At 40.8% G+C, this 18,509-nt stretch overlaps 1 protein-coding gene across 1 annotated transcript in view; it reads left to right on the top strand.

Annotated features, from left to right (window-relative positions):
* Positions 1 to 18,509, top strand: part of SEZ6 (seizure related 6 homolog) — an 864,418-nt gene that overhangs the window by 452,988 nt on the left and 392,921 nt on the right. The window contains exon 3 of the mRNA XM_089682996.1: positions 22 to 155. Coding sequence (XP_089539122.1) covers positions 22 to 155 — 134 coding nt within the window. The remainder of the gene's footprint in view (positions 1 to 21; positions 156 to 18,509) is intronic.

Here is an 18,509-nt window from a genome sequence, read left to right as displayed (position 1 = left end):
GTCTGTTTTTTTCTTTTACAGAACCCTGTAGTAAAAATTTTACTGCTACTGAGGGTGTTCTTCTGTCCCCTGTGTACAGAAATTATCAGTATAACACTGGACTGGACTGCAGTTACACAATCTATGTATATTCTGGATATGGAGTTGAAATTAAAGTAAGTTCATTACAATATTATAAAGTCAAAGAGTATAGTACACATAACATAATGAGCTAACATATTAATACCATCAACGGTAAATAAGTTTTAAATATATTTTTTACCCTTTCACATTATGTAATGTTACCTAGCATTGTATACACAGTATTGGCATATGCTTGTGTTCCTTCAAGACACTATTTCAGTTTGCCCTATCCAAGCACATACAGTTGGATGCATAAAAATAGTAAGATAGTGATATTGCCTTGAAGAACGGAGCTGCAGTGACACTGACCAGGATTTTATACAAGTCCAAGGCTTGCTAAGCTTTAGTATGTATCCGATAGAATAACAAATTCCTTAAAGTGTTGAGCATCTGTAATATACAATGTTGAAAAAATGTATATTTCCAATACTGTTGCATAACCGTTCGAGAAATATTGTCATTGGTAGCTCACTGCTGGACTCTGCAGATATAGGTACAAAAGGGCTTCAAAGCCTATCTCTGGACAAAATATCATTTTATTTTATTTTATTTAATTTTTGTTGTCCACATCATGTAGGTGTGTGGAGTAGGGGAAGCACAGAGATCAGTTTTAACAGGATACTGTATCTTATTTGTACATGTTTGCTAGCAAGTTGAATCATCTGTTGCTTCTAATATCTCTCAGAGGTTCCATTTATGATACATGCCCACAAAAATGTCATAGCTCTGTCCCCAGAAAGCCAAAAATTGTGTTCTGCTTCCCTGATGGGTTCTCATGATGTAGGAAAACACCTGCCCAATACAGGGAATGGACACACACATTTGTCAGTAAATCTCTCCATTTTAGCCTTTAGGAGATATAGGTCACAAGTGCCCATAATAGAGAGATAGATAGATAGATAGATAGATAGCTAGATAGATAGATAGATAGATACATAGATACATACATAGATAGATATATAGATTAATACAGGAAAGGGCTATCTTGTGCCGGTAAGGTTAAAATAAAGTTTTGCAGCAGAACTGAACATTAAGCATTAAAAAGGACTTGGTGTAAATAAAGGTAGTCTGTAATTAAAGTCTTATGTTAGCACCGCTGACATTCTGTCACTTCAATAATACAGTAGTGGGCTGTATCACCATGTGACAGGATTTGGTAGTCACTCTAACAATCCATCCCACCTTCTTCCAGCCGGTGCTCATAGCCTGCCGATTAATTAAAGCTTGGCGAGTGCAAAACAACAAAGCAAGCAGGTCACACAGACATGCACAGGCTTTATAGCATGCAATTAGAGGCAGTTACCTGAAGTTCTAAATTACTGTGCATGCTAGAGCAGAAACTGAAATCTATTTTAAAAATGTATACTATTAACACTATGAATGTTTATGAATAGCAGTATTAGCGTTCATAAAGGCATTTCTGATATGTGTAACAACAATTTGGATATTGCTACATAATGTGCCATACGTAATATTTTAAAACATCCTCAAAGTTTTGTTAGGAATTGTGCTGATTGAAAACAAACACTGTTATCCCTACATCTATATTCATAAAATACAGTATTTTGATAAGGATGACCCTATATTTTTATATATAGGAAACATGATACTGTTTTTTTATATCTGAATATATGATCCTAAAAGTTTGCCTTGTTATTCTGTAGGGCAATATACATGCATGTAGGGCAACCATGACTGTTATGGCATTTACGGGCCAGTGCCTAGGATGGAAGGGTAGAAGGGTGGTATCAAGACTCATTTAAAAATTGTGAGACCAATTTCTTCTTATTTTTAATCTTTCTTGTGTTGGCTTTTGGATATTCGTGGCTTAAACTGGCAAAGAAAATTTTAAGGTTCCAGGTATATTGAGAAAAAATAGAAGGCTCTTTATAGTCAGTAGGGTTAAGCTCAGGTGTATTTGGATCCTACTCTAAACCCATCTAAGCAATTCTGCCAGGAAGCTCTCACTGTCCTTAGACAATCATAAGTGGCCAAGGTATTCCCTGCCCAGCAGCCGCACATACACAAGTGAGGGATCACCAAAGAAGGGCAAAATGAGGAAGTGCTTTCTCCTACCTGCCATAGCCTGAGACATAAAGACGTTATTCTCTCAGTGTGCTTCTCTCAGGAAGACTTTGTATTGTATATTTTATATGGCAAAATACAATAAAAGGGAGATTCATTTGTCAGAGTGAGACACACTTGTAAAAAAAAATCCAAAATGTATTATATTGCAGATTCTTAGGGCTTATGAATGGGGTGCTTTACTGCACGCCCCATCCAGATCTGTGTATTCCCAGCACAGGATTGCGCAGAGGTTGCGTGTATTTCTATGCATGGGGTCCCATTCAATCCTAATGGGACATATAGCTGCACGGGCACTGCCGATATGTCCTAATATGTCATGTAGGCGAGTGCTGGTCCCCAAATGCATATAGGGTGCATTTGGAGACCTTCACCTACATGTCATATTAGGACACAGTGTCTGCGTCTGTGCAGCCATGTGTCCCAATAGAAATGAATGGGATGCCGACACAAGGATGCACACAACACCAGTGCATCCCCATGCTGGGAAAACATGCACTTGTACAAGGTCAGCGGTAAAGCGCCCTCTGTGAACAAGCCCCTAGATGTAGTGGCTGCATTAATCTTCTTTTTTTTTAAGATTAGTTCTTTATTTTTACATGGTGTTTCAGCCAGTAAGTATGTTATGTTTTAACTCCCTGTCACAGAAGACAAAGTTGTCTAGCAAAAGTGGCAGTTAGAGGATGGAGACAAACTGTATAACGCTTATATATAATTTGCCTGTTTAAAGTAAAAAAAAACTGTGTGCTGGGGTACCTTGGCATCATTGATCTTTGGTCATAAATTGGTTGGGGAGCTGTAGGTGTTCAAGCACTTTGAATTTGTTTTTAAAATGAAACATCATTTTGCATGTACCTTTCACTGCCAATGTAAAAAGTTAGCAGTGGGAATACATAAAAATATTGTTTTGCTCTTTTTTGCATTACTGATTCAGATGCATCCTGTTGCTTTAAATACCTTACACAATTGTATCCATGAGATTTTAGTTGATCGCTCCTGATGGTCTCTTTTTCTTAGTTTGTATAACGAAAATGTGTCTAGCATATTGAAGGCTGCCTGGGCTGCTTTTGTGTTCTGTTCCTGGCTCACAGGTTGGAGAGATGATGATATTTAAGAGAAAACCTTCACTGCTCTTTCTGCATTTTGCTCTATTTAAAATGCTGCTATGGAGATCACTCTTTCCTCTTAACGGAGAGGATAGAAATTGGCGGCAACGTGAGAAGGTTATTGAAAAGCACACAGCGTTCTCTTATATTGTCCTGTTACAGGAGATGGAGGGGGTTGAGATGTTCTCTATGAACAAATGTTATTTTATCCCACTTACTAAATGGTTTTACACTGTATAAAAAGTCATTTCAAGCAACTACAACTTTCTCCATAGAAATATTAAAATGATACTCTTAAGCTTTGAAGAGGGATTCCAGAATGCAGCTGTTACATTTTCAAGAGCGATAGTATATTAGTAATATTCTGAACTTTAAAAGATCATATTCAACCTTTTCCATTACTTTTCTAATATTGCTGATCAAGAAAAAAGCAAAGCAAAATTAAAGTGAAGTACCTACCAAATCCCTGTGAAAGTGTGTCTGTGAAGGAAAGTGGCTGTGAGGTTAATTACTTGTTTCAACCAATCTACTGGTGAATATTACAAATTAAAACTGAATATGTGGCTTTGAGTATAAAAACAATTAAACACACATTTAAAGATATATGTCTGACCATGACTTCTTTGTCAGAGAATTGTGAAGTCTGATCAATCTATGGTACTGGTAACAAAGGGGTTTCTCTCTATGTCAAAAACAGATAGAACTAAAATTGAGGTCAACTTAAAACAATTAGGGAGAATGCATGGGGTACTAGAGTCTGCAGAAAGGGTTCCTATGCTGATACAATTTGAGCAGGCTTGGACTGGAGCTCAGACATTAGCAGAGCCTACAATCAGAGTGAATGACTGATCTTGATATTCACAGTGCAGAGGTAATACAAGCCATATGACCTATCCTAGCTTTAGGTCTCATGACCCAGAAACAGCATTCCATTGGGTCTTCTTATTAAAGTGGGCAAGTATAATATAAGCTTTTTATTTTCGCTAATTTGAAGTGGGCCTGTATTCTTAATAAATGAGCTTAAGAACAAACCTCCATTGATCTCTGTAGCTAAGAGCACTGTTGAGCAATGAATCCTTAAATTTTGAAAAGAAGCACTAAAATATTCCATATTCTCAGCTCACTATGTTTACATAACAGACCAAAAGGCTGGAAAGGTGCTGAGTCACTGTTGGGAGGGGGGCAGGATATGCTGACTTCAGTGCTCCTATTTTGAAATTTGTGGATGGATTGCTCAACAGTACCAGAAGCCAGGGCAGCCATCAAAAATTTTGACCAAGTCCTTCAGTGCACCCACTTTGAACACTCCCATGTCCTCCTCTAGTCTCATCTACCTCCTCCTCCAGTCCGATTACCTCCTCCTCCGGTTCCATCTCCTCCTCCAATCCCATCTCCTCCATCCTGCATCATCCTCCTCCTCCAGTCCCATCTTCTCCAGTCCCATCTCCTCCATCCCATGTCCTCCTCCTTTCACCATCTCATGTCCTCCTCCTCCAGTCCCGTGTCCACCATCCCATGTCCTCCCCTTCAGTCTCATTTCCCCAATCCCATGTTCTCTTCCTCCTCCATCACATGTCCCGTTCCACCTCCAGTCTCATCTTCTCACCTCACCTCTTCCATTCTATGTCCTCCTCCTCCAGTCCCATCTCCTCCATTCTATGTCTTTCTCCTCTAGTCCCATCTCCTCCATCCCATGTGCTCCTCCTTCTCCACTCCCATCCCCCATCCTCTCTCCACCTCTTCCAGTTTCATCTACTGCATCCCACGTCCACCTCTTCCAGTCTCATCTTCCCACTCTGTCGGTCCTCTCTAGCAGTGTACTCCCTCTGTAGTCCTAATATCCCTCCTGCGCCAAAAATGACTGGGCCCAAGGCAGCTGCCCCATTTGCCTCTCGCTAGAGATGGCTCTGGTGGGATACCAGGACCCCTTACATGTGTATGGGCTGTCCCCCTCTGATGGAAGCCCTGCCTGCAGCTACATAGGTCAATAAGGGCTTGTTTTAAAGGACATCTGCTGTTTGTTAGTAACATCTAAATATTTGAACACCCATATCCATATCAATAGTCTAGCCCAGTGGTGGGCAACCTTTTTTTTCAACTGAGCCAAATCTCGCCAAAACCATGATTGAAATTTATTTTGAGAGCCACATTTTTAAAACTGAAAATACATCTCCCATATAGTAATTCATCCCCCATAGTAATTCATCCCCCATATAGTAATTCATCCCCCATAGTGTAATTCATCCCCCATAGTAATTCATCCCCCATAGTAATTCATCCCCCATATAGTAATTCATCCCCCATATAGTAATTCATCCCCCATATAGTAATTCATCCCCCATAGTAATTCATCCCCCATATAGTAATTCATCCCCCATAGCAATTCATCCCCCGTATAGTATTTCATCCCTCGTATAGTATTTCATCCCCCGTATAGTATTTCATCCCCCATATAGTATTTCATCCCCCATATAGTATTTCATCCCTCATATAGTATTTCATCCCTCATATAGTATTTCATCCCCCATATAGTAATTCATCCCTCATATAGTATTTCATCCCTCATATAGTATTTCATCCCCCCATATAGTATTTCATCCCTCATATAGTATTTCATCCCCCCATATAGTATTTCATCCCTCATATAGTATTTCATCCCCCCATATAGTATTTCATCCCTCATATAGTAATTCATCCCTCATATAGTATTTCATCCTCCCATATAGTATTTCATCCCTCATATAGTAATTCATCCCTCATATAGTATTTCATCCCCCCATATAGTATTTCATCCCCCCATATAGTATTTCATCCCTCATATAGTAATTCATCCCTCATATAGTATTTCATCCCCCCATATAGTATTTCATCCCCCCATATAGTATTTCATCCCCCCATATAGTATTTCATCCCTCATATAGTAATTCATCCCTCATATAGTATTTCATCCCTCATATAGTATTTCATCCCTCATATAGTATTTCATCCCCCATATAGTATTTCATCCCCCCATATAGTATTTCATCCCCTCATATAGTATTTCATCCCTCATATAGTAATTCATCCCTCATATAGTATTTCATCCCTCATATAGTATTTCATCCCCCCATATAGTATTTCATCCCTCATAAAGTAATTCATCCCTCATATAGTAATTCATCCCCCATATAGTATTTCATCCCTCATATAGTATTTCATCCCCCCATATAGTATTTCATCCCTCATATAGTAATTCATCCCTCATATAGTATTTCATCCCCCCATATAGTATTTCATCCCCCCATATAGTATTTCATCCCTCATATAGTAATTCATCCCTCATATAGTAATTCATCCCTCATATAGTATTTCATCCCTCATATAGTATTTCATCCCCCCATATAGTATTTCATCCCCCCATATAGTATTTCATCCCTCATAAAGTAATTCATCCCTCATATAGTATTTCATCCCCCACAGTACTATTCCCCCCCCCCCTTCTAGTAAGCCAAGTCCCCCGTGTCAATTCACTTACCTTTTGCGTTCCTCTCGCTGTCTTCCCGCGCCGTTCGGGTCTTCAGGGCGGACTGTGAGAGGAGCCTAGCTCCCCTCCCCTCACGTTCGGCACGCTGCCCCGCCTACACACATCCTGACAGCCACATCCGCAGGCCGGATTAAAAGGTCCGCGCGGACTTTTGGGGCTGCCAACCGAGAGGAGGCAGGGGAGCGGCCGACCGAGAGGAGGGAGGGGAGCAGGCGCCCGGCACACAGAAGAGCCGCATTAGACTGGGTAAAGAGCCGCATGTGGCTCGCGAGCCGCGGCTTGCCGACCACTGGTCTAGCCATAGATTCACTTTAAAGCACAAAATTGTTGGTGCCATTATCACTATCCTATCCACCTATTTACAAGCATCCTAGAATCACTTCAGTGAAATAAAATATGCTTATATAGTATTCATGCATGACACATCTTTTTACAAAAAAAGGGAGAATAGAGCTGAGTGTTATAAAACAAAACAATTCCCAAAGAAACTTGTGATAAACAAATGCTCTCAATTGCAATCAAATAAATAGTATCTAATATAGTTTAAACAAGGTGAAATGTCATGCTTTTCACACTTCATGCTGCATCACTGTGATCTTAAGTGATCACTGATACTCACCGGACAATCTGACCCATCCAAAGGATGGGTCTAACAACGAATGTTTCATTAACTGTGACCAACACTTTCACTTGTCCCTGCCTCCCAATTATCAGAGTGGATGGCTCATAAAAAGGGATGAAGAACCACAAGCATGTGGACACCATCGCCACCTCTGGTGACACACTCTGTAGCCAGTGGAATGCATGCCCCCAGGAGCCTGGCAAGCAATAGCCGGCTCAACTCTTTTCCTTGGTACTGTCCATGATAAAAGTGTACCCCAAGTTTAATATCAGTTCTGTGGATCAATCCTGTAGCTCCAGTGGTGGACTGTTCCTCATAGTCCTCATGTCCAGTGCAGACGTAGACTCTTGGTGACAACTGAGGGCAACTAGAGGGCAAGGTGGAAGAGGCTGCGGGGACTGGTCTTCAGCACAGAGGAACCTGCAGGAATGAAGGATCAGGTATGTAAACCTGCTTTACCCTGTCCCCTAGGCATACGTGAACATTAAACCCTTGCTGTGTGGGAGTAGACCCAATGCAAATGAAAATTTTTACTTTTCTCAGAACTCAGCTTTAAATTTATTTATTACAGGCTTTTATATAGCACAATCAATTTACGCAGTGCTTTACATATATATTGTACATTCACATCAGTCCCTAACCCTCAAGGGGTGTACAATCTAAAGTCCCTAACTTACATTCATACATACACATACTAGGGACAATTTAGACAGGATCCAATTAACCTAACAGCATGTCTTTGGAGTGTAGGAGGAAACCCATGCAGGCACAGGGAGAAATGCAAACTCCAGGCAGAATTTGAACCAACAACCCTAGTACTGCCAGGTGGAAATGCTAACCATTTAGCCACTGTGCTGCCCTATCTTATTCACTCATTTATTAAACTAATTTTTTTTTAGCCCACGAATCTATGTAAAATACATGATGTGGCCCTTGTACTGAAAAGTTTGCAGACCCCTGTGCTAGATGGAGAGAGGATGGTAAATTTCAGTAATGGCTGGACATGCACTGTAAGATGTTTCCTGCAGTGTGTAGCTGAAAAATTATATAGGGAAGTGTAGTTCTTATTAACTGGAGAACACCTATGAAAATATTGTTGGAGGGCATTGTGACCCACAAATCTTTTTTTATTTGATAGTTTTTATTTTTCGTGAGTAAATTCAATCTTACTACTGAGATATTGCCACTGTAAAATAGCAAGCAATCTTTCAGTATTCTTTTTTCAACAACTGTGTAGATGACTGATGTATGTCTTATGCTAGTATAATAGCTGTGATAACTACCAACCAAGTCAAACTTATAAAGTTACCTGTGTAAGGTACAGGGAATCCTGAAAACATGATTGGTCGGGGGGTGCTTGAACACTGGCGTTTAATATTAAAACATACTAAACTAAAATTGCTCATAAAAGCTGTACCTGTAAAGAAGCAAGTGAATACTTACCTTACAATAGTAACAGGGAAGGTGGTGGGAAGAAGTTCTTGATAGATACAACTTTTCACCGGTCTGCTCCAATCTTACATCTTTCTGTGTCACACCTTTATATTTAAGTAAATAGGACACCCTTTTTGTTTGTTTTAAATGGTGTACTGTTTGTTAATACTGTACAACATTAAAGTGTATGTGAGCCCTCACCTTGTAAAACAACTCATTCCATTTAAAAAAATAAATGAAAGGCAAAATATATATGTATACATATAAAGGACATTATAAATACACTTTTTCCCTTTTTAAAAGTTATTGCATATACTGTGTTCTCAGCTGCATAAGCTCAGGGAGGAGAAACTGCAGCAAACTGCTCTTCACAGTGAATGGCTGTGCAGATGGGGCATGTCAACAGAAGTCTGATCATTGCAGAAGAGCAGGTTGAATTCCCAGCACAACCAGAGAACTGACCACACTGTGCTCTCATGACTAGTGTGGTCAGGAAGCAATAGAAAGAGAATAGGATACTTTTTCATGATATGTGCATGCTGTACATGGTACAGCAGGCACATATCAGGAATATGAAATGTTGAGTTTAAATATTCTTTAACTGCATGCCAGAGACTGAAAATCACAGGGCCCCATAGCAAATTATGAACAAAACGTGTTCATAATGTAGAACTCAGTAATCATAGTTCATATTATTATACCAAGAGGTAAGTAAAAAGCCAATGGTCAGTTGTTGAAAGAAAAGCTCCGCCATCAGTGGTCAGTAGGTGGCAGGAAAGAAAAGCTGCACTACATTGGTGGTCAGTAGGAAGGAAAAAAGCAATGTCTGTTGGCCTGAGAAAGGAGCATGCATGCTCCGTATCGCATAGCCACACTCACACAAAGCTCTGGGTCCCTGGACTGACGTCACTTCCACCCCTGCACTGACGGTGCACTCTAAGATGGATTGCAGTACTCTTTCACTTCTTGGCTCTGGTTGTCGTCGCTGGCTGCCACAATATCCATACAAAGACACAGCGGAAGCTGCCTGGTGCACAGTGGGATCTTGAGACCAGGACAAGTGGTGTTTACCCTTTTGATAAGCGAGTTGCAGTATTTAACATGTGAGTTGCCAATTAATGAGCTTAATAAAAATTGTTAGTTTGTTGCTCTTAGATGGCGCTTCCATTTTTTCTGTTTGCATTCTATTTCTAGAGTTCACTTCTAACACTTGGATAGCAGCCACAAGTTTGAAGCTGACCATAGGAGTGTTTTCCTTGGACTTTCAAGCTGTGTTGTCCAAAGGCTTAGCCCTATAGTTGTATGCACCATAAATACCCTTTTTACTTCCCAGTAGACGCCCATGCTGGATAGAGTCCTGTAGCAGCTCTGCATCAGGGGAGTCATTATTCTACAATTCCAGGATCCATCATCTGGTAACCACTGACGCTCTGCAGATTCCTCTGAATCCTAGAACACATAAAGGGGAGCTTTCTTCATTCTACTACTCCTCATCTCAGGGGTCCTGACTGGGCCTTCTCCCACTGGTCTGGGCCCCATAACTAATGCACAGGTTGCTATGGTGGTAATTCAGCTAGTGCTGCATGCTTACATGTTATATGCTCTTTGTATAAAACTTAAAAATGTTTCTTTATAGAAGTTAATTTATGATAAGTTGTTGTAATGTATTTTTTTCTTAAAATAACATACTTATTATACTTACCTGCTCTGTGCAAGGGTATTGCACAGAGCAGCCCAGAACTTCCTCCTCTGGGGTCCCCCCCTGGAGCTGTCCACTCCTCTTCTGTGTCTGCCCTCATAGGAAACCACTTCCTGTGGGGGCAAACATGTGGGTTAGCTCCTGAGCAGGTTATGTGCATCCATAGACATACACAGCATGGCTACAAACGGCTCCCCACTCTGTCCTCGCATGATTTGAGTGACACCAGCAGAGGAGAGAAGAACTGAAGTCAGGGACAACACTAGATTGATGCAGGTAAGTAGGGAAGGGGGATGGAGGAACAACTACTGAAAGGTTTTTTACCTTAATGCATAGAATGCTTTGAGGTAAAAAAAAAAAACTTTTGACTTTATAACCCATTTAAGCTAGATTTTACTAAGATTTCCCAGTGGGAAATAAGTTTCATATCTATATTTTTTATTGATCATCTTTCTGTTCTCTTAAGTGAGCTGATGCTATTTTACTTTTGTTACAAAACAGCTTTAAACAGGAGGGAGTGCCAGCCACATGGTAGTTTTCTGATTGGGAGGTTTCAATTAACTCATTTATATTGTTCTCAGGTTAGTAACACAGCACATTAACTTTTATTAAGTTGCTGAATCTCCATTTCCCCTTGTTCATAAGAAGAACCAATTATTGCCCCCTCCACTTTGTCTAGCCATGCAGACCGCAACTGAGCAATTTACATGCTCTTCTTGTGTATAAAACGTGACAAATAAAATGAAGAGAAAGTAATTAGAGGAAAGTGCTAGAGACTTCAACAAACTTTTCTTCTAATTGCATTAAATGGATATTTTCCTGTATATTTTAAGCAAAAATAGAAAGGAGAGTTGAGAGGTTTAGCATGCACTCGACATCACTAGAACACACTGGGGGCTTCAGATAATGTTTCACAGGGAGATATAACTAGATCTTGTGCAAGAGCTAAGCTGCCCTTAATACCCAGGCTTCATGGTCCTGGCCCTCAGCCCATCTGGCCAGGGCTAAATAAAGGCAATAATTTAGAGTAGATACTAGAAGTTACAGGCAACATACAGAACAAGACTGTTAATGAGCAATTTCCAAATAGAATAAGAATTGTTATACACATCTTGAGCTGGTTGGTCAAGAACGAAATTACACTTTTCACACCCTTAAAGTTGAATAAACTCTCTCAATCTACATTAAATATTTTTAATCCTTATACTGCTAGCATTAGTAAATAGATAGGAAGGTACACGGATCAAAAAAATGAAATGAACACTTTTTAATTAGAGTATAGCATCAAGTCAATTAAACTCCTGGGATATTGATCTGGTCAGTTAGTAGCAGAGGGGGTTGTTAATCAGTTTCAGTTGCTTTGGTGTTAATGAAAATACCAACAGGTGCACTAGATGGGCAACAATGAGATGACCCCCAAAACAGGAATGGGTTTACAGGTGGAGACCACTGACATTTTTTTCCCTACTCATCTTTTCTGACTGTTTTTCACTACTTTTGCATTTGGCTAGGGTCAGTGTCACTACTGGTAGCATAAGGCGATACTTGGACCCTACAGAGGTTGCACAGGCAATCCAGCTCCTCCAGGATGGCACATCAATACGTGCCATTGCCAGAATGTTTGCTGTGTCTCCTAGCGCAGTCTCAAGAACATGGAGGAGATTCTAAGAGACAGGCAGTTACTTTAGGAGAGCTGGACAGGGCTGTAGAAGGTGCGTAACCCATCAGCAGGAAAAGTGTCTGCTCCTTTGTGCAAGGAGGAACAGGATGAGCACTGCCAGAGCCCTACAAAATTACCTCCAGCAGGCCACTGGTGTGAATATCTCTGACCAAACAATCAGAAACAGACTTCATGAGGGTGGCCGCTAGTGGGCCCTGTGCTCACCACCTGGCACCATAGAGCTCGATTGGCATTTGCTATTGAACACCAGAATTGGCAGGTCCGCCACTGGCGCCCTGTGCTTTTCACAGATGAGAGCAGGTTCACCCTGAGCACATGTGACAGACGTGAAAGACTCTGGAGAAGCCGTGGAGAACATTATGCTGCCTGTAACATCATTTGGCATGACCGTTTCGGTGGTGGATCAGTGATGGCCTGGGGAGGCATATCCATGGAGGGATACACAGACCTCTATAGGCTAGACAATGGCACCCTGACTGCCATTAGGTATTGGGATGAAATCCTTGGACCCTACGCTGGTGCAGTGGGTCCTGGGTTCCTCCTGGTGCACGACAATGTTGGGCCTCATGTGGCAAGAGTATGCAGGCAGTTCCTGGAGGATGAAGGAATTGATACCATTGATTGGCCCCCATGCTCATCTGACCTAAATCCCGATACTGCCAGGTTGCACTTCAGACTGTCCAGGAGCTCAGTGATGTTCTGGTCCAGATCAGGGAAGAAATACTTCAGGACACCATCCTTCAACTCATTAGGAGCATGCCCTGACATTGTCAGGCGTGCATACAAGCACTTGGAGGCCATATGAACTACTAGTACTAGAATATCCTCCTGCGTTTATATGGGTAATCCCTAACTCTAAGCTGCTGGCACTGAAATACCTCACCCCAAGGTGTAATATGATGTAAAATGAAATATAAAGTTGTGCAGCGCTATACATACAGTTGCAAGAAAAAGTATGTGAACCCCTTGGGATTACGTGGAGTTTTGCATGAATTGGGCATAAAATGTGCTCTGAACGTCATCTAAGTCACAACAATAGAAGAACACAGTCTGCTGAACATAATACTACACAAACATAAGATGCTGCCATGGTTTAATTGCACATAACATGTAAACATTCACAGTGCAGGGAGGAAAAAGTATGTGAAGCCCTAGCTTAATGACTTCTCCCAGAGCTAATTGGAGCCAGGAGTGAGCCAACCTTGACTCCAATCAGTGTGATGATATTGGATGTGTTGCTGACAGCTGTCCTGCCCTTAAAAAACACACACCTGTTTTGGGTTTATTGGTTTCAAGCAGCACTGTCTGATGTGAACCATGCCTCGCAGAAAAGAGCTCTCAGAAGACCTACGATCAAGAATAGTTGACTTGCATGAAGCTGGAAAGGGTTACAAAAGTATCTCCAAAAGCCTTGATGTTCATGTGTCCACGGTAAGACAGACTGTCTACAAATGGAGAAAGTTTAGCACTGTTGCTACTCTCCCTAGGCGCGGTCGTCCTGTACAAATGACTGCAAGAGCACAGCGCAGAATGCTGCATGAGGTAAAGAAGAATCCCAGAGTGTCAGCTAAAGACCTACAGAAATCTCTGGCACATGCTAACATTTTTGTTGACACATCTACAATAAAAAAAACATTAAACAAGAACGGAGTACATGAGAGGACACCACGGAGGAAGCCATTGCTGTCCAAAAAGAATATTGCAGCACGTTTGAAGTTTGCAAAAGAGCACCTGGATGTTCCACAGCACTACTGGCAAAATATACTGTGGACAGATGAAACCAAGATTGAGTTGTTTGAGAAGAACACACAACACTATGTGTGGAGAAAAAAAGGCACAGCACACCAACATCAAAACCTCATCCCCATTGTAAAACATGGCGGAGGGAGCATCATGGTTTGGGGCTGCTTTGCTGCCTCAGGGCCTGGACGGATTGTTGTCATTGAGGGAAAATGAATTCCAGAGTTTATCAAGACATTTTGCAGGAAAACGTACGACCATCTGTCCGCCAACTGAAGCTCCGCAGAGGATGGGTGATGCAACAGGACAATGACCCAAAGCATACAAGTAATTCAACAAAACAATGGCTGCAGCAGCACAGAATACACCTTCTGGAGTGGCCCAGTCAGAGTCCTGACCTCAACCCCATTGAAATGCTGTGGCATGACCTTAAGAGAGCGATTCACACCAGACATCCCAAGAATATTGCTACACTGAAACAGTTTTGTGAAGAGGAGTGGTCCAAAATGACTCCAGATCGTTGTGCAGGTCTGATCTGCAACTACAGGAAACGTTTGGTTGAGGTTATTGCTGTCAAAGGAGGGTCAACCAGTTATTAAGTCCAAAGGTTCACATACTTTTTCCTCCCTGCACTGTGAATGTTTACATGTTATGTGCAGTTAAACCATGGCAACATCTAATGTTTGTGTAGTATTATGTTCAGCAGACTGTGTTCTTCTATTGTTGTGACTTAGATGACGTTCAGAGCACATTTTATGCCCAATTCATGCAAAACTCCACGTAATCCCAAGGGGTTCACATACTTTTTCTTGCAACTGTACATGCTCTCACATAGTGAAAAACAATATAAACATGCTACAGTGATGAACACGTGTATAACATTAGTCCAGGCATAAATGCCAAACAATATTTATATATATATAATATATTAAGATCCTCCTCAATTCCTCATCTGAGGGATCATTCTATACAAGGTGCAAATATGTGCATCCCTACTCAGGGATGAAATGACTAGAAATGTGAACTGTGAACCACACTAAAAAGTAAACAATACCCCAAATACACATCAAAATCCCCCACATATGAATGCTATGATAAATAAAGTCCACAAACAAATCAAATCGTTCTCCAAATGGTCGCCAAACACATGCAGGTGATACTTGTGTGATTGTGGTCATAAGTGCAAATCCTGAGATGGCCACAATGCCCCCTCACCTTCTTACAAAGACCCCACAGGGCCAGCTCGCTTTTTGGATCACCCCATGATCCTCACAGGTAGTACTCTTTGTGGGTCAATACCCCACTTGTGGTCATCAATGGTGGCACTCACTCCTCTCCTTAAATCTCTCCTCCAGCCACTAATTTCAGAAACACTTAGTATCCTCCAAGCACTACTACTAAGCACTACTACTACTACTAAGCACCATTCTGGGATGCTGCAATGAAATTTCAGCAAAATGAGCTAGCCTGCTGAATCATTTTTTCACTTAGATTTTTGGGGTGTCTTTGAATTCAGTCCTCTGTATGTTGATCATTTTCATTTTCATCAAACAATGGGACATCCTTACATTCCTAACACATTACCCAGTCCATATCAGTATATATATCCAGCCTGATATTTTTCCCCATTGAGATGTGATATGTTTTCAATACCTCCCATGTGTTTTACGGAAGATATATATATGACATTGTCATCATATGGGATGCTTGTGGGGTTCCTTACCTACAGTCCTCAACATGGCAGGTATAGCACAGAGTGCTGCTCATGGTGTATACAGAACTCTGCTCATGGTGTATACAGATTAAACATTTTCCTTCTATACAACCATGCAAACAATGTGAGCAACTTAGAAAGAAAGGTTGTTCCATCAATATCTTTGTGTAGCAATATTGCTGTAGGTAGTTTTCACTTAGTGTTTCTTGAAAAGGATCAGTGTAAAATGTAGGCCTGGGTTTCATTTCTTTGGATATTAGGTTACCTTCATATCTGAATATGCACAGAAACTGCGCTTTGGTGATTTGGCAATAAATCTAAACTGTAGTGTACCCTCAGAAGACACATTTTAAATAACACCTTAAATATGTTTTCCTTTACCAACATACATATAATTTATATGTCAATTTATAACAAACGTATTATTTAAAGTATATACAGTATAAGGCTACGGTTTTTCATAGTTTTTAATAGGGTTTGGAACAGGGGTATACATACAGGGGTCGCAACTGTGACCAGTCCCCATGCTCTAGGGGTCCTGTGTGACTCCCCTGTATGCCTGGATACCTGGATACAGAGGAACTGATGCCCTCCAATTTCCTCCTGCAGCCTCTGAAAGGGGATCGGTTCCTCTACATGCCACCCTGCTGCCCCTCCTATCTTCCTTCTGCTGTGATCAGGCCCCTGTGTGATCCTCTGGCCTCCCTCATCCCCTGAAGTGCTGCTGGGTTCTCCCCCCATCGGCAGCTGCATGGGATGTGTCATTTACCAGCCCCTTCCCTGTCTTATTAAATTGAGTCAGTGATCGGTACCGATCACTGACTTGGTTCATTCATAACTGAAGGCTAGTAAACTGTTTTTACTATGCTTCAGTTTGTGAATGAATGGAAGCTCTGTACAGAGCTATTCCTGTCCATTCATTTTCTGCTGCTGAGGCAGCAAAGAAGGAGATTGAAGTCTGTGTCCTCAATCACCTTTCTTTGTCTCAAAGGTGGAACATAAGAGGTCTATTTAAACCCCTGATATTTCACCAAAGCCCCCCAATAGGGCTCCTAAAAATAAAAAAAATAATAATTTAAAATATACAATTATTAAAAATAAATAAATAAAATATAAAAAATAATTAAAAATATAAAAATGAATGGCACCAGTGGCAGAACTATCAAAGCCACAAAGGCTGCACTTTCAACCAGACCCTGGTGTTCTATCACTGTGGGGGAGTCCCAAGACAGCAGAAAAGAGGCCCACTGCAGAACATGTGAAAGGGTCCTGGTGCAAGACCATAATAAGGGGCCCTGTGATGGGAGTAAAGGGTTCCAAGATCAGTGGGAAAGGCCCCAGTCAGGAGTCAGAGGGGGACTTTATGGTTTCTTACACTGGGGCCTTGAAGGTTCTAATTATGCCTCTGGTTTGGAAGGGTAAAACAAGTTGCCAGATGGGACAACCACTAGAGAGATTCAACTTCTTTGTTTGTGACTTTTGTCATTGGGACCGAAAGTGAGGGGAAATCCAAAATGTTACAGTTGTCACCAGAACAGAAATAAAGGGTAGATCTTCCAATGGGAGCTTTGTTCTGGTGACCACTATTTAAGAGGAGATCTCTTTAGATAGAACTTTTTTCCTGGTGTATCTGTGAAACAGGAACTGAAGGGAAATCTCCTTGAGGGGATACAAACAGCAGAAAGAAAAATAAAATCTGACTTGGGTCTTAAACATCCCCTAGCCCAGTGGTTCTTAACCTGGGTTCGATCGAACCCCAGGTGTTCAGTGAGTCAGTCTCGCGGGTTCGGCAGAGGTGAAGACCCACACCCGACTCATATGATTCGTGCAGTAAATATTCATTATTATGTTTTTGTTTTTGTGTGAAAATCATGTTTTAATGGTTTTGTTCTTTGTTCTTAACGGTTTTGTTCATTTTGTGCACCTATGTATAAATATATACCTATGTTTTGAATTTTAAAAATCATATTTTATTTTTCCAATTAAGAAGGGTTCGGTGAATGCGCATATGAAACTGGTGGGGTTCAGTACCTCCAACAAGGTTAAGAACCACTGCCCTAGCCTATTCAAAACAAATAAAATGTTGGCTTTGCATACACTTTAAAATACAAATGAATAGGGATATGACACTTTTGATTTTCTTAATGTTTGTCAAGTTCTCTTCATGTTGTCTTTCCACATTTGGTGCAAGTGTCTGGTGCATGAATATACCACAGCTTTGGCTGGTCACCGATTAGAATAAGTAAAGCTAATGTGAAACTCCAACACTAGCTCTGCACTCATTGGCTGCTCCACAATGATTTATACTAGTAGTAGGAAGAAGAAATATGTCCCCCCTGACTCATTCAACATATGTATAATCTGATATCCTGATGTTCAGATAACTTCACAGTTATATACAATTTAATAGTAAAAAAAAACAAAAACGTCTAATGCCTAGGTGACTGTATTGCTTCACAGTGACAACCCACTGCCAGCAACGGTAATTCTGAAATACTAATATGCAACTTCTTATTTACCTGTCTAATGTATTTTTTAATAAATAACTACATTATTAATAACAAGTTAAATATTGTATAGAAAAGTCATATACATTCACTATGATGTAAGTGTGATATGTAGATTTTCCAAACATCCACACCAATTTAACAATTCTTTAACATAGATAAGGCTTTTATGCTCTCTCTATAGACAACCTTCAGGTGGGCAGACCTAGGAATTGGTTACATAGACCTTATTAACCACTTGCCCTCTGGAAGATTTTATCTCCCTTCGTGACCAG

The sequence above is a fragment of the Staurois parvus genome, unplaced genomic scaffold (genome assembly GCF_062004578.1).
Source record: "Staurois parvus isolate SC_StPar_1 unplaced genomic scaffold, SC_StPar_1.0 ptg000299l, whole genome shotgun sequence".
In the NCBI taxonomy this organism is placed as follows: Eukaryota; Metazoa; Chordata; class Amphibia; order Anura; family Ranidae; genus Staurois; species Staurois parvus.
Note: the sequence above shows the minus strand (reverse complement) of the source record. Positions and strands in the feature narration are given on the sequence as shown.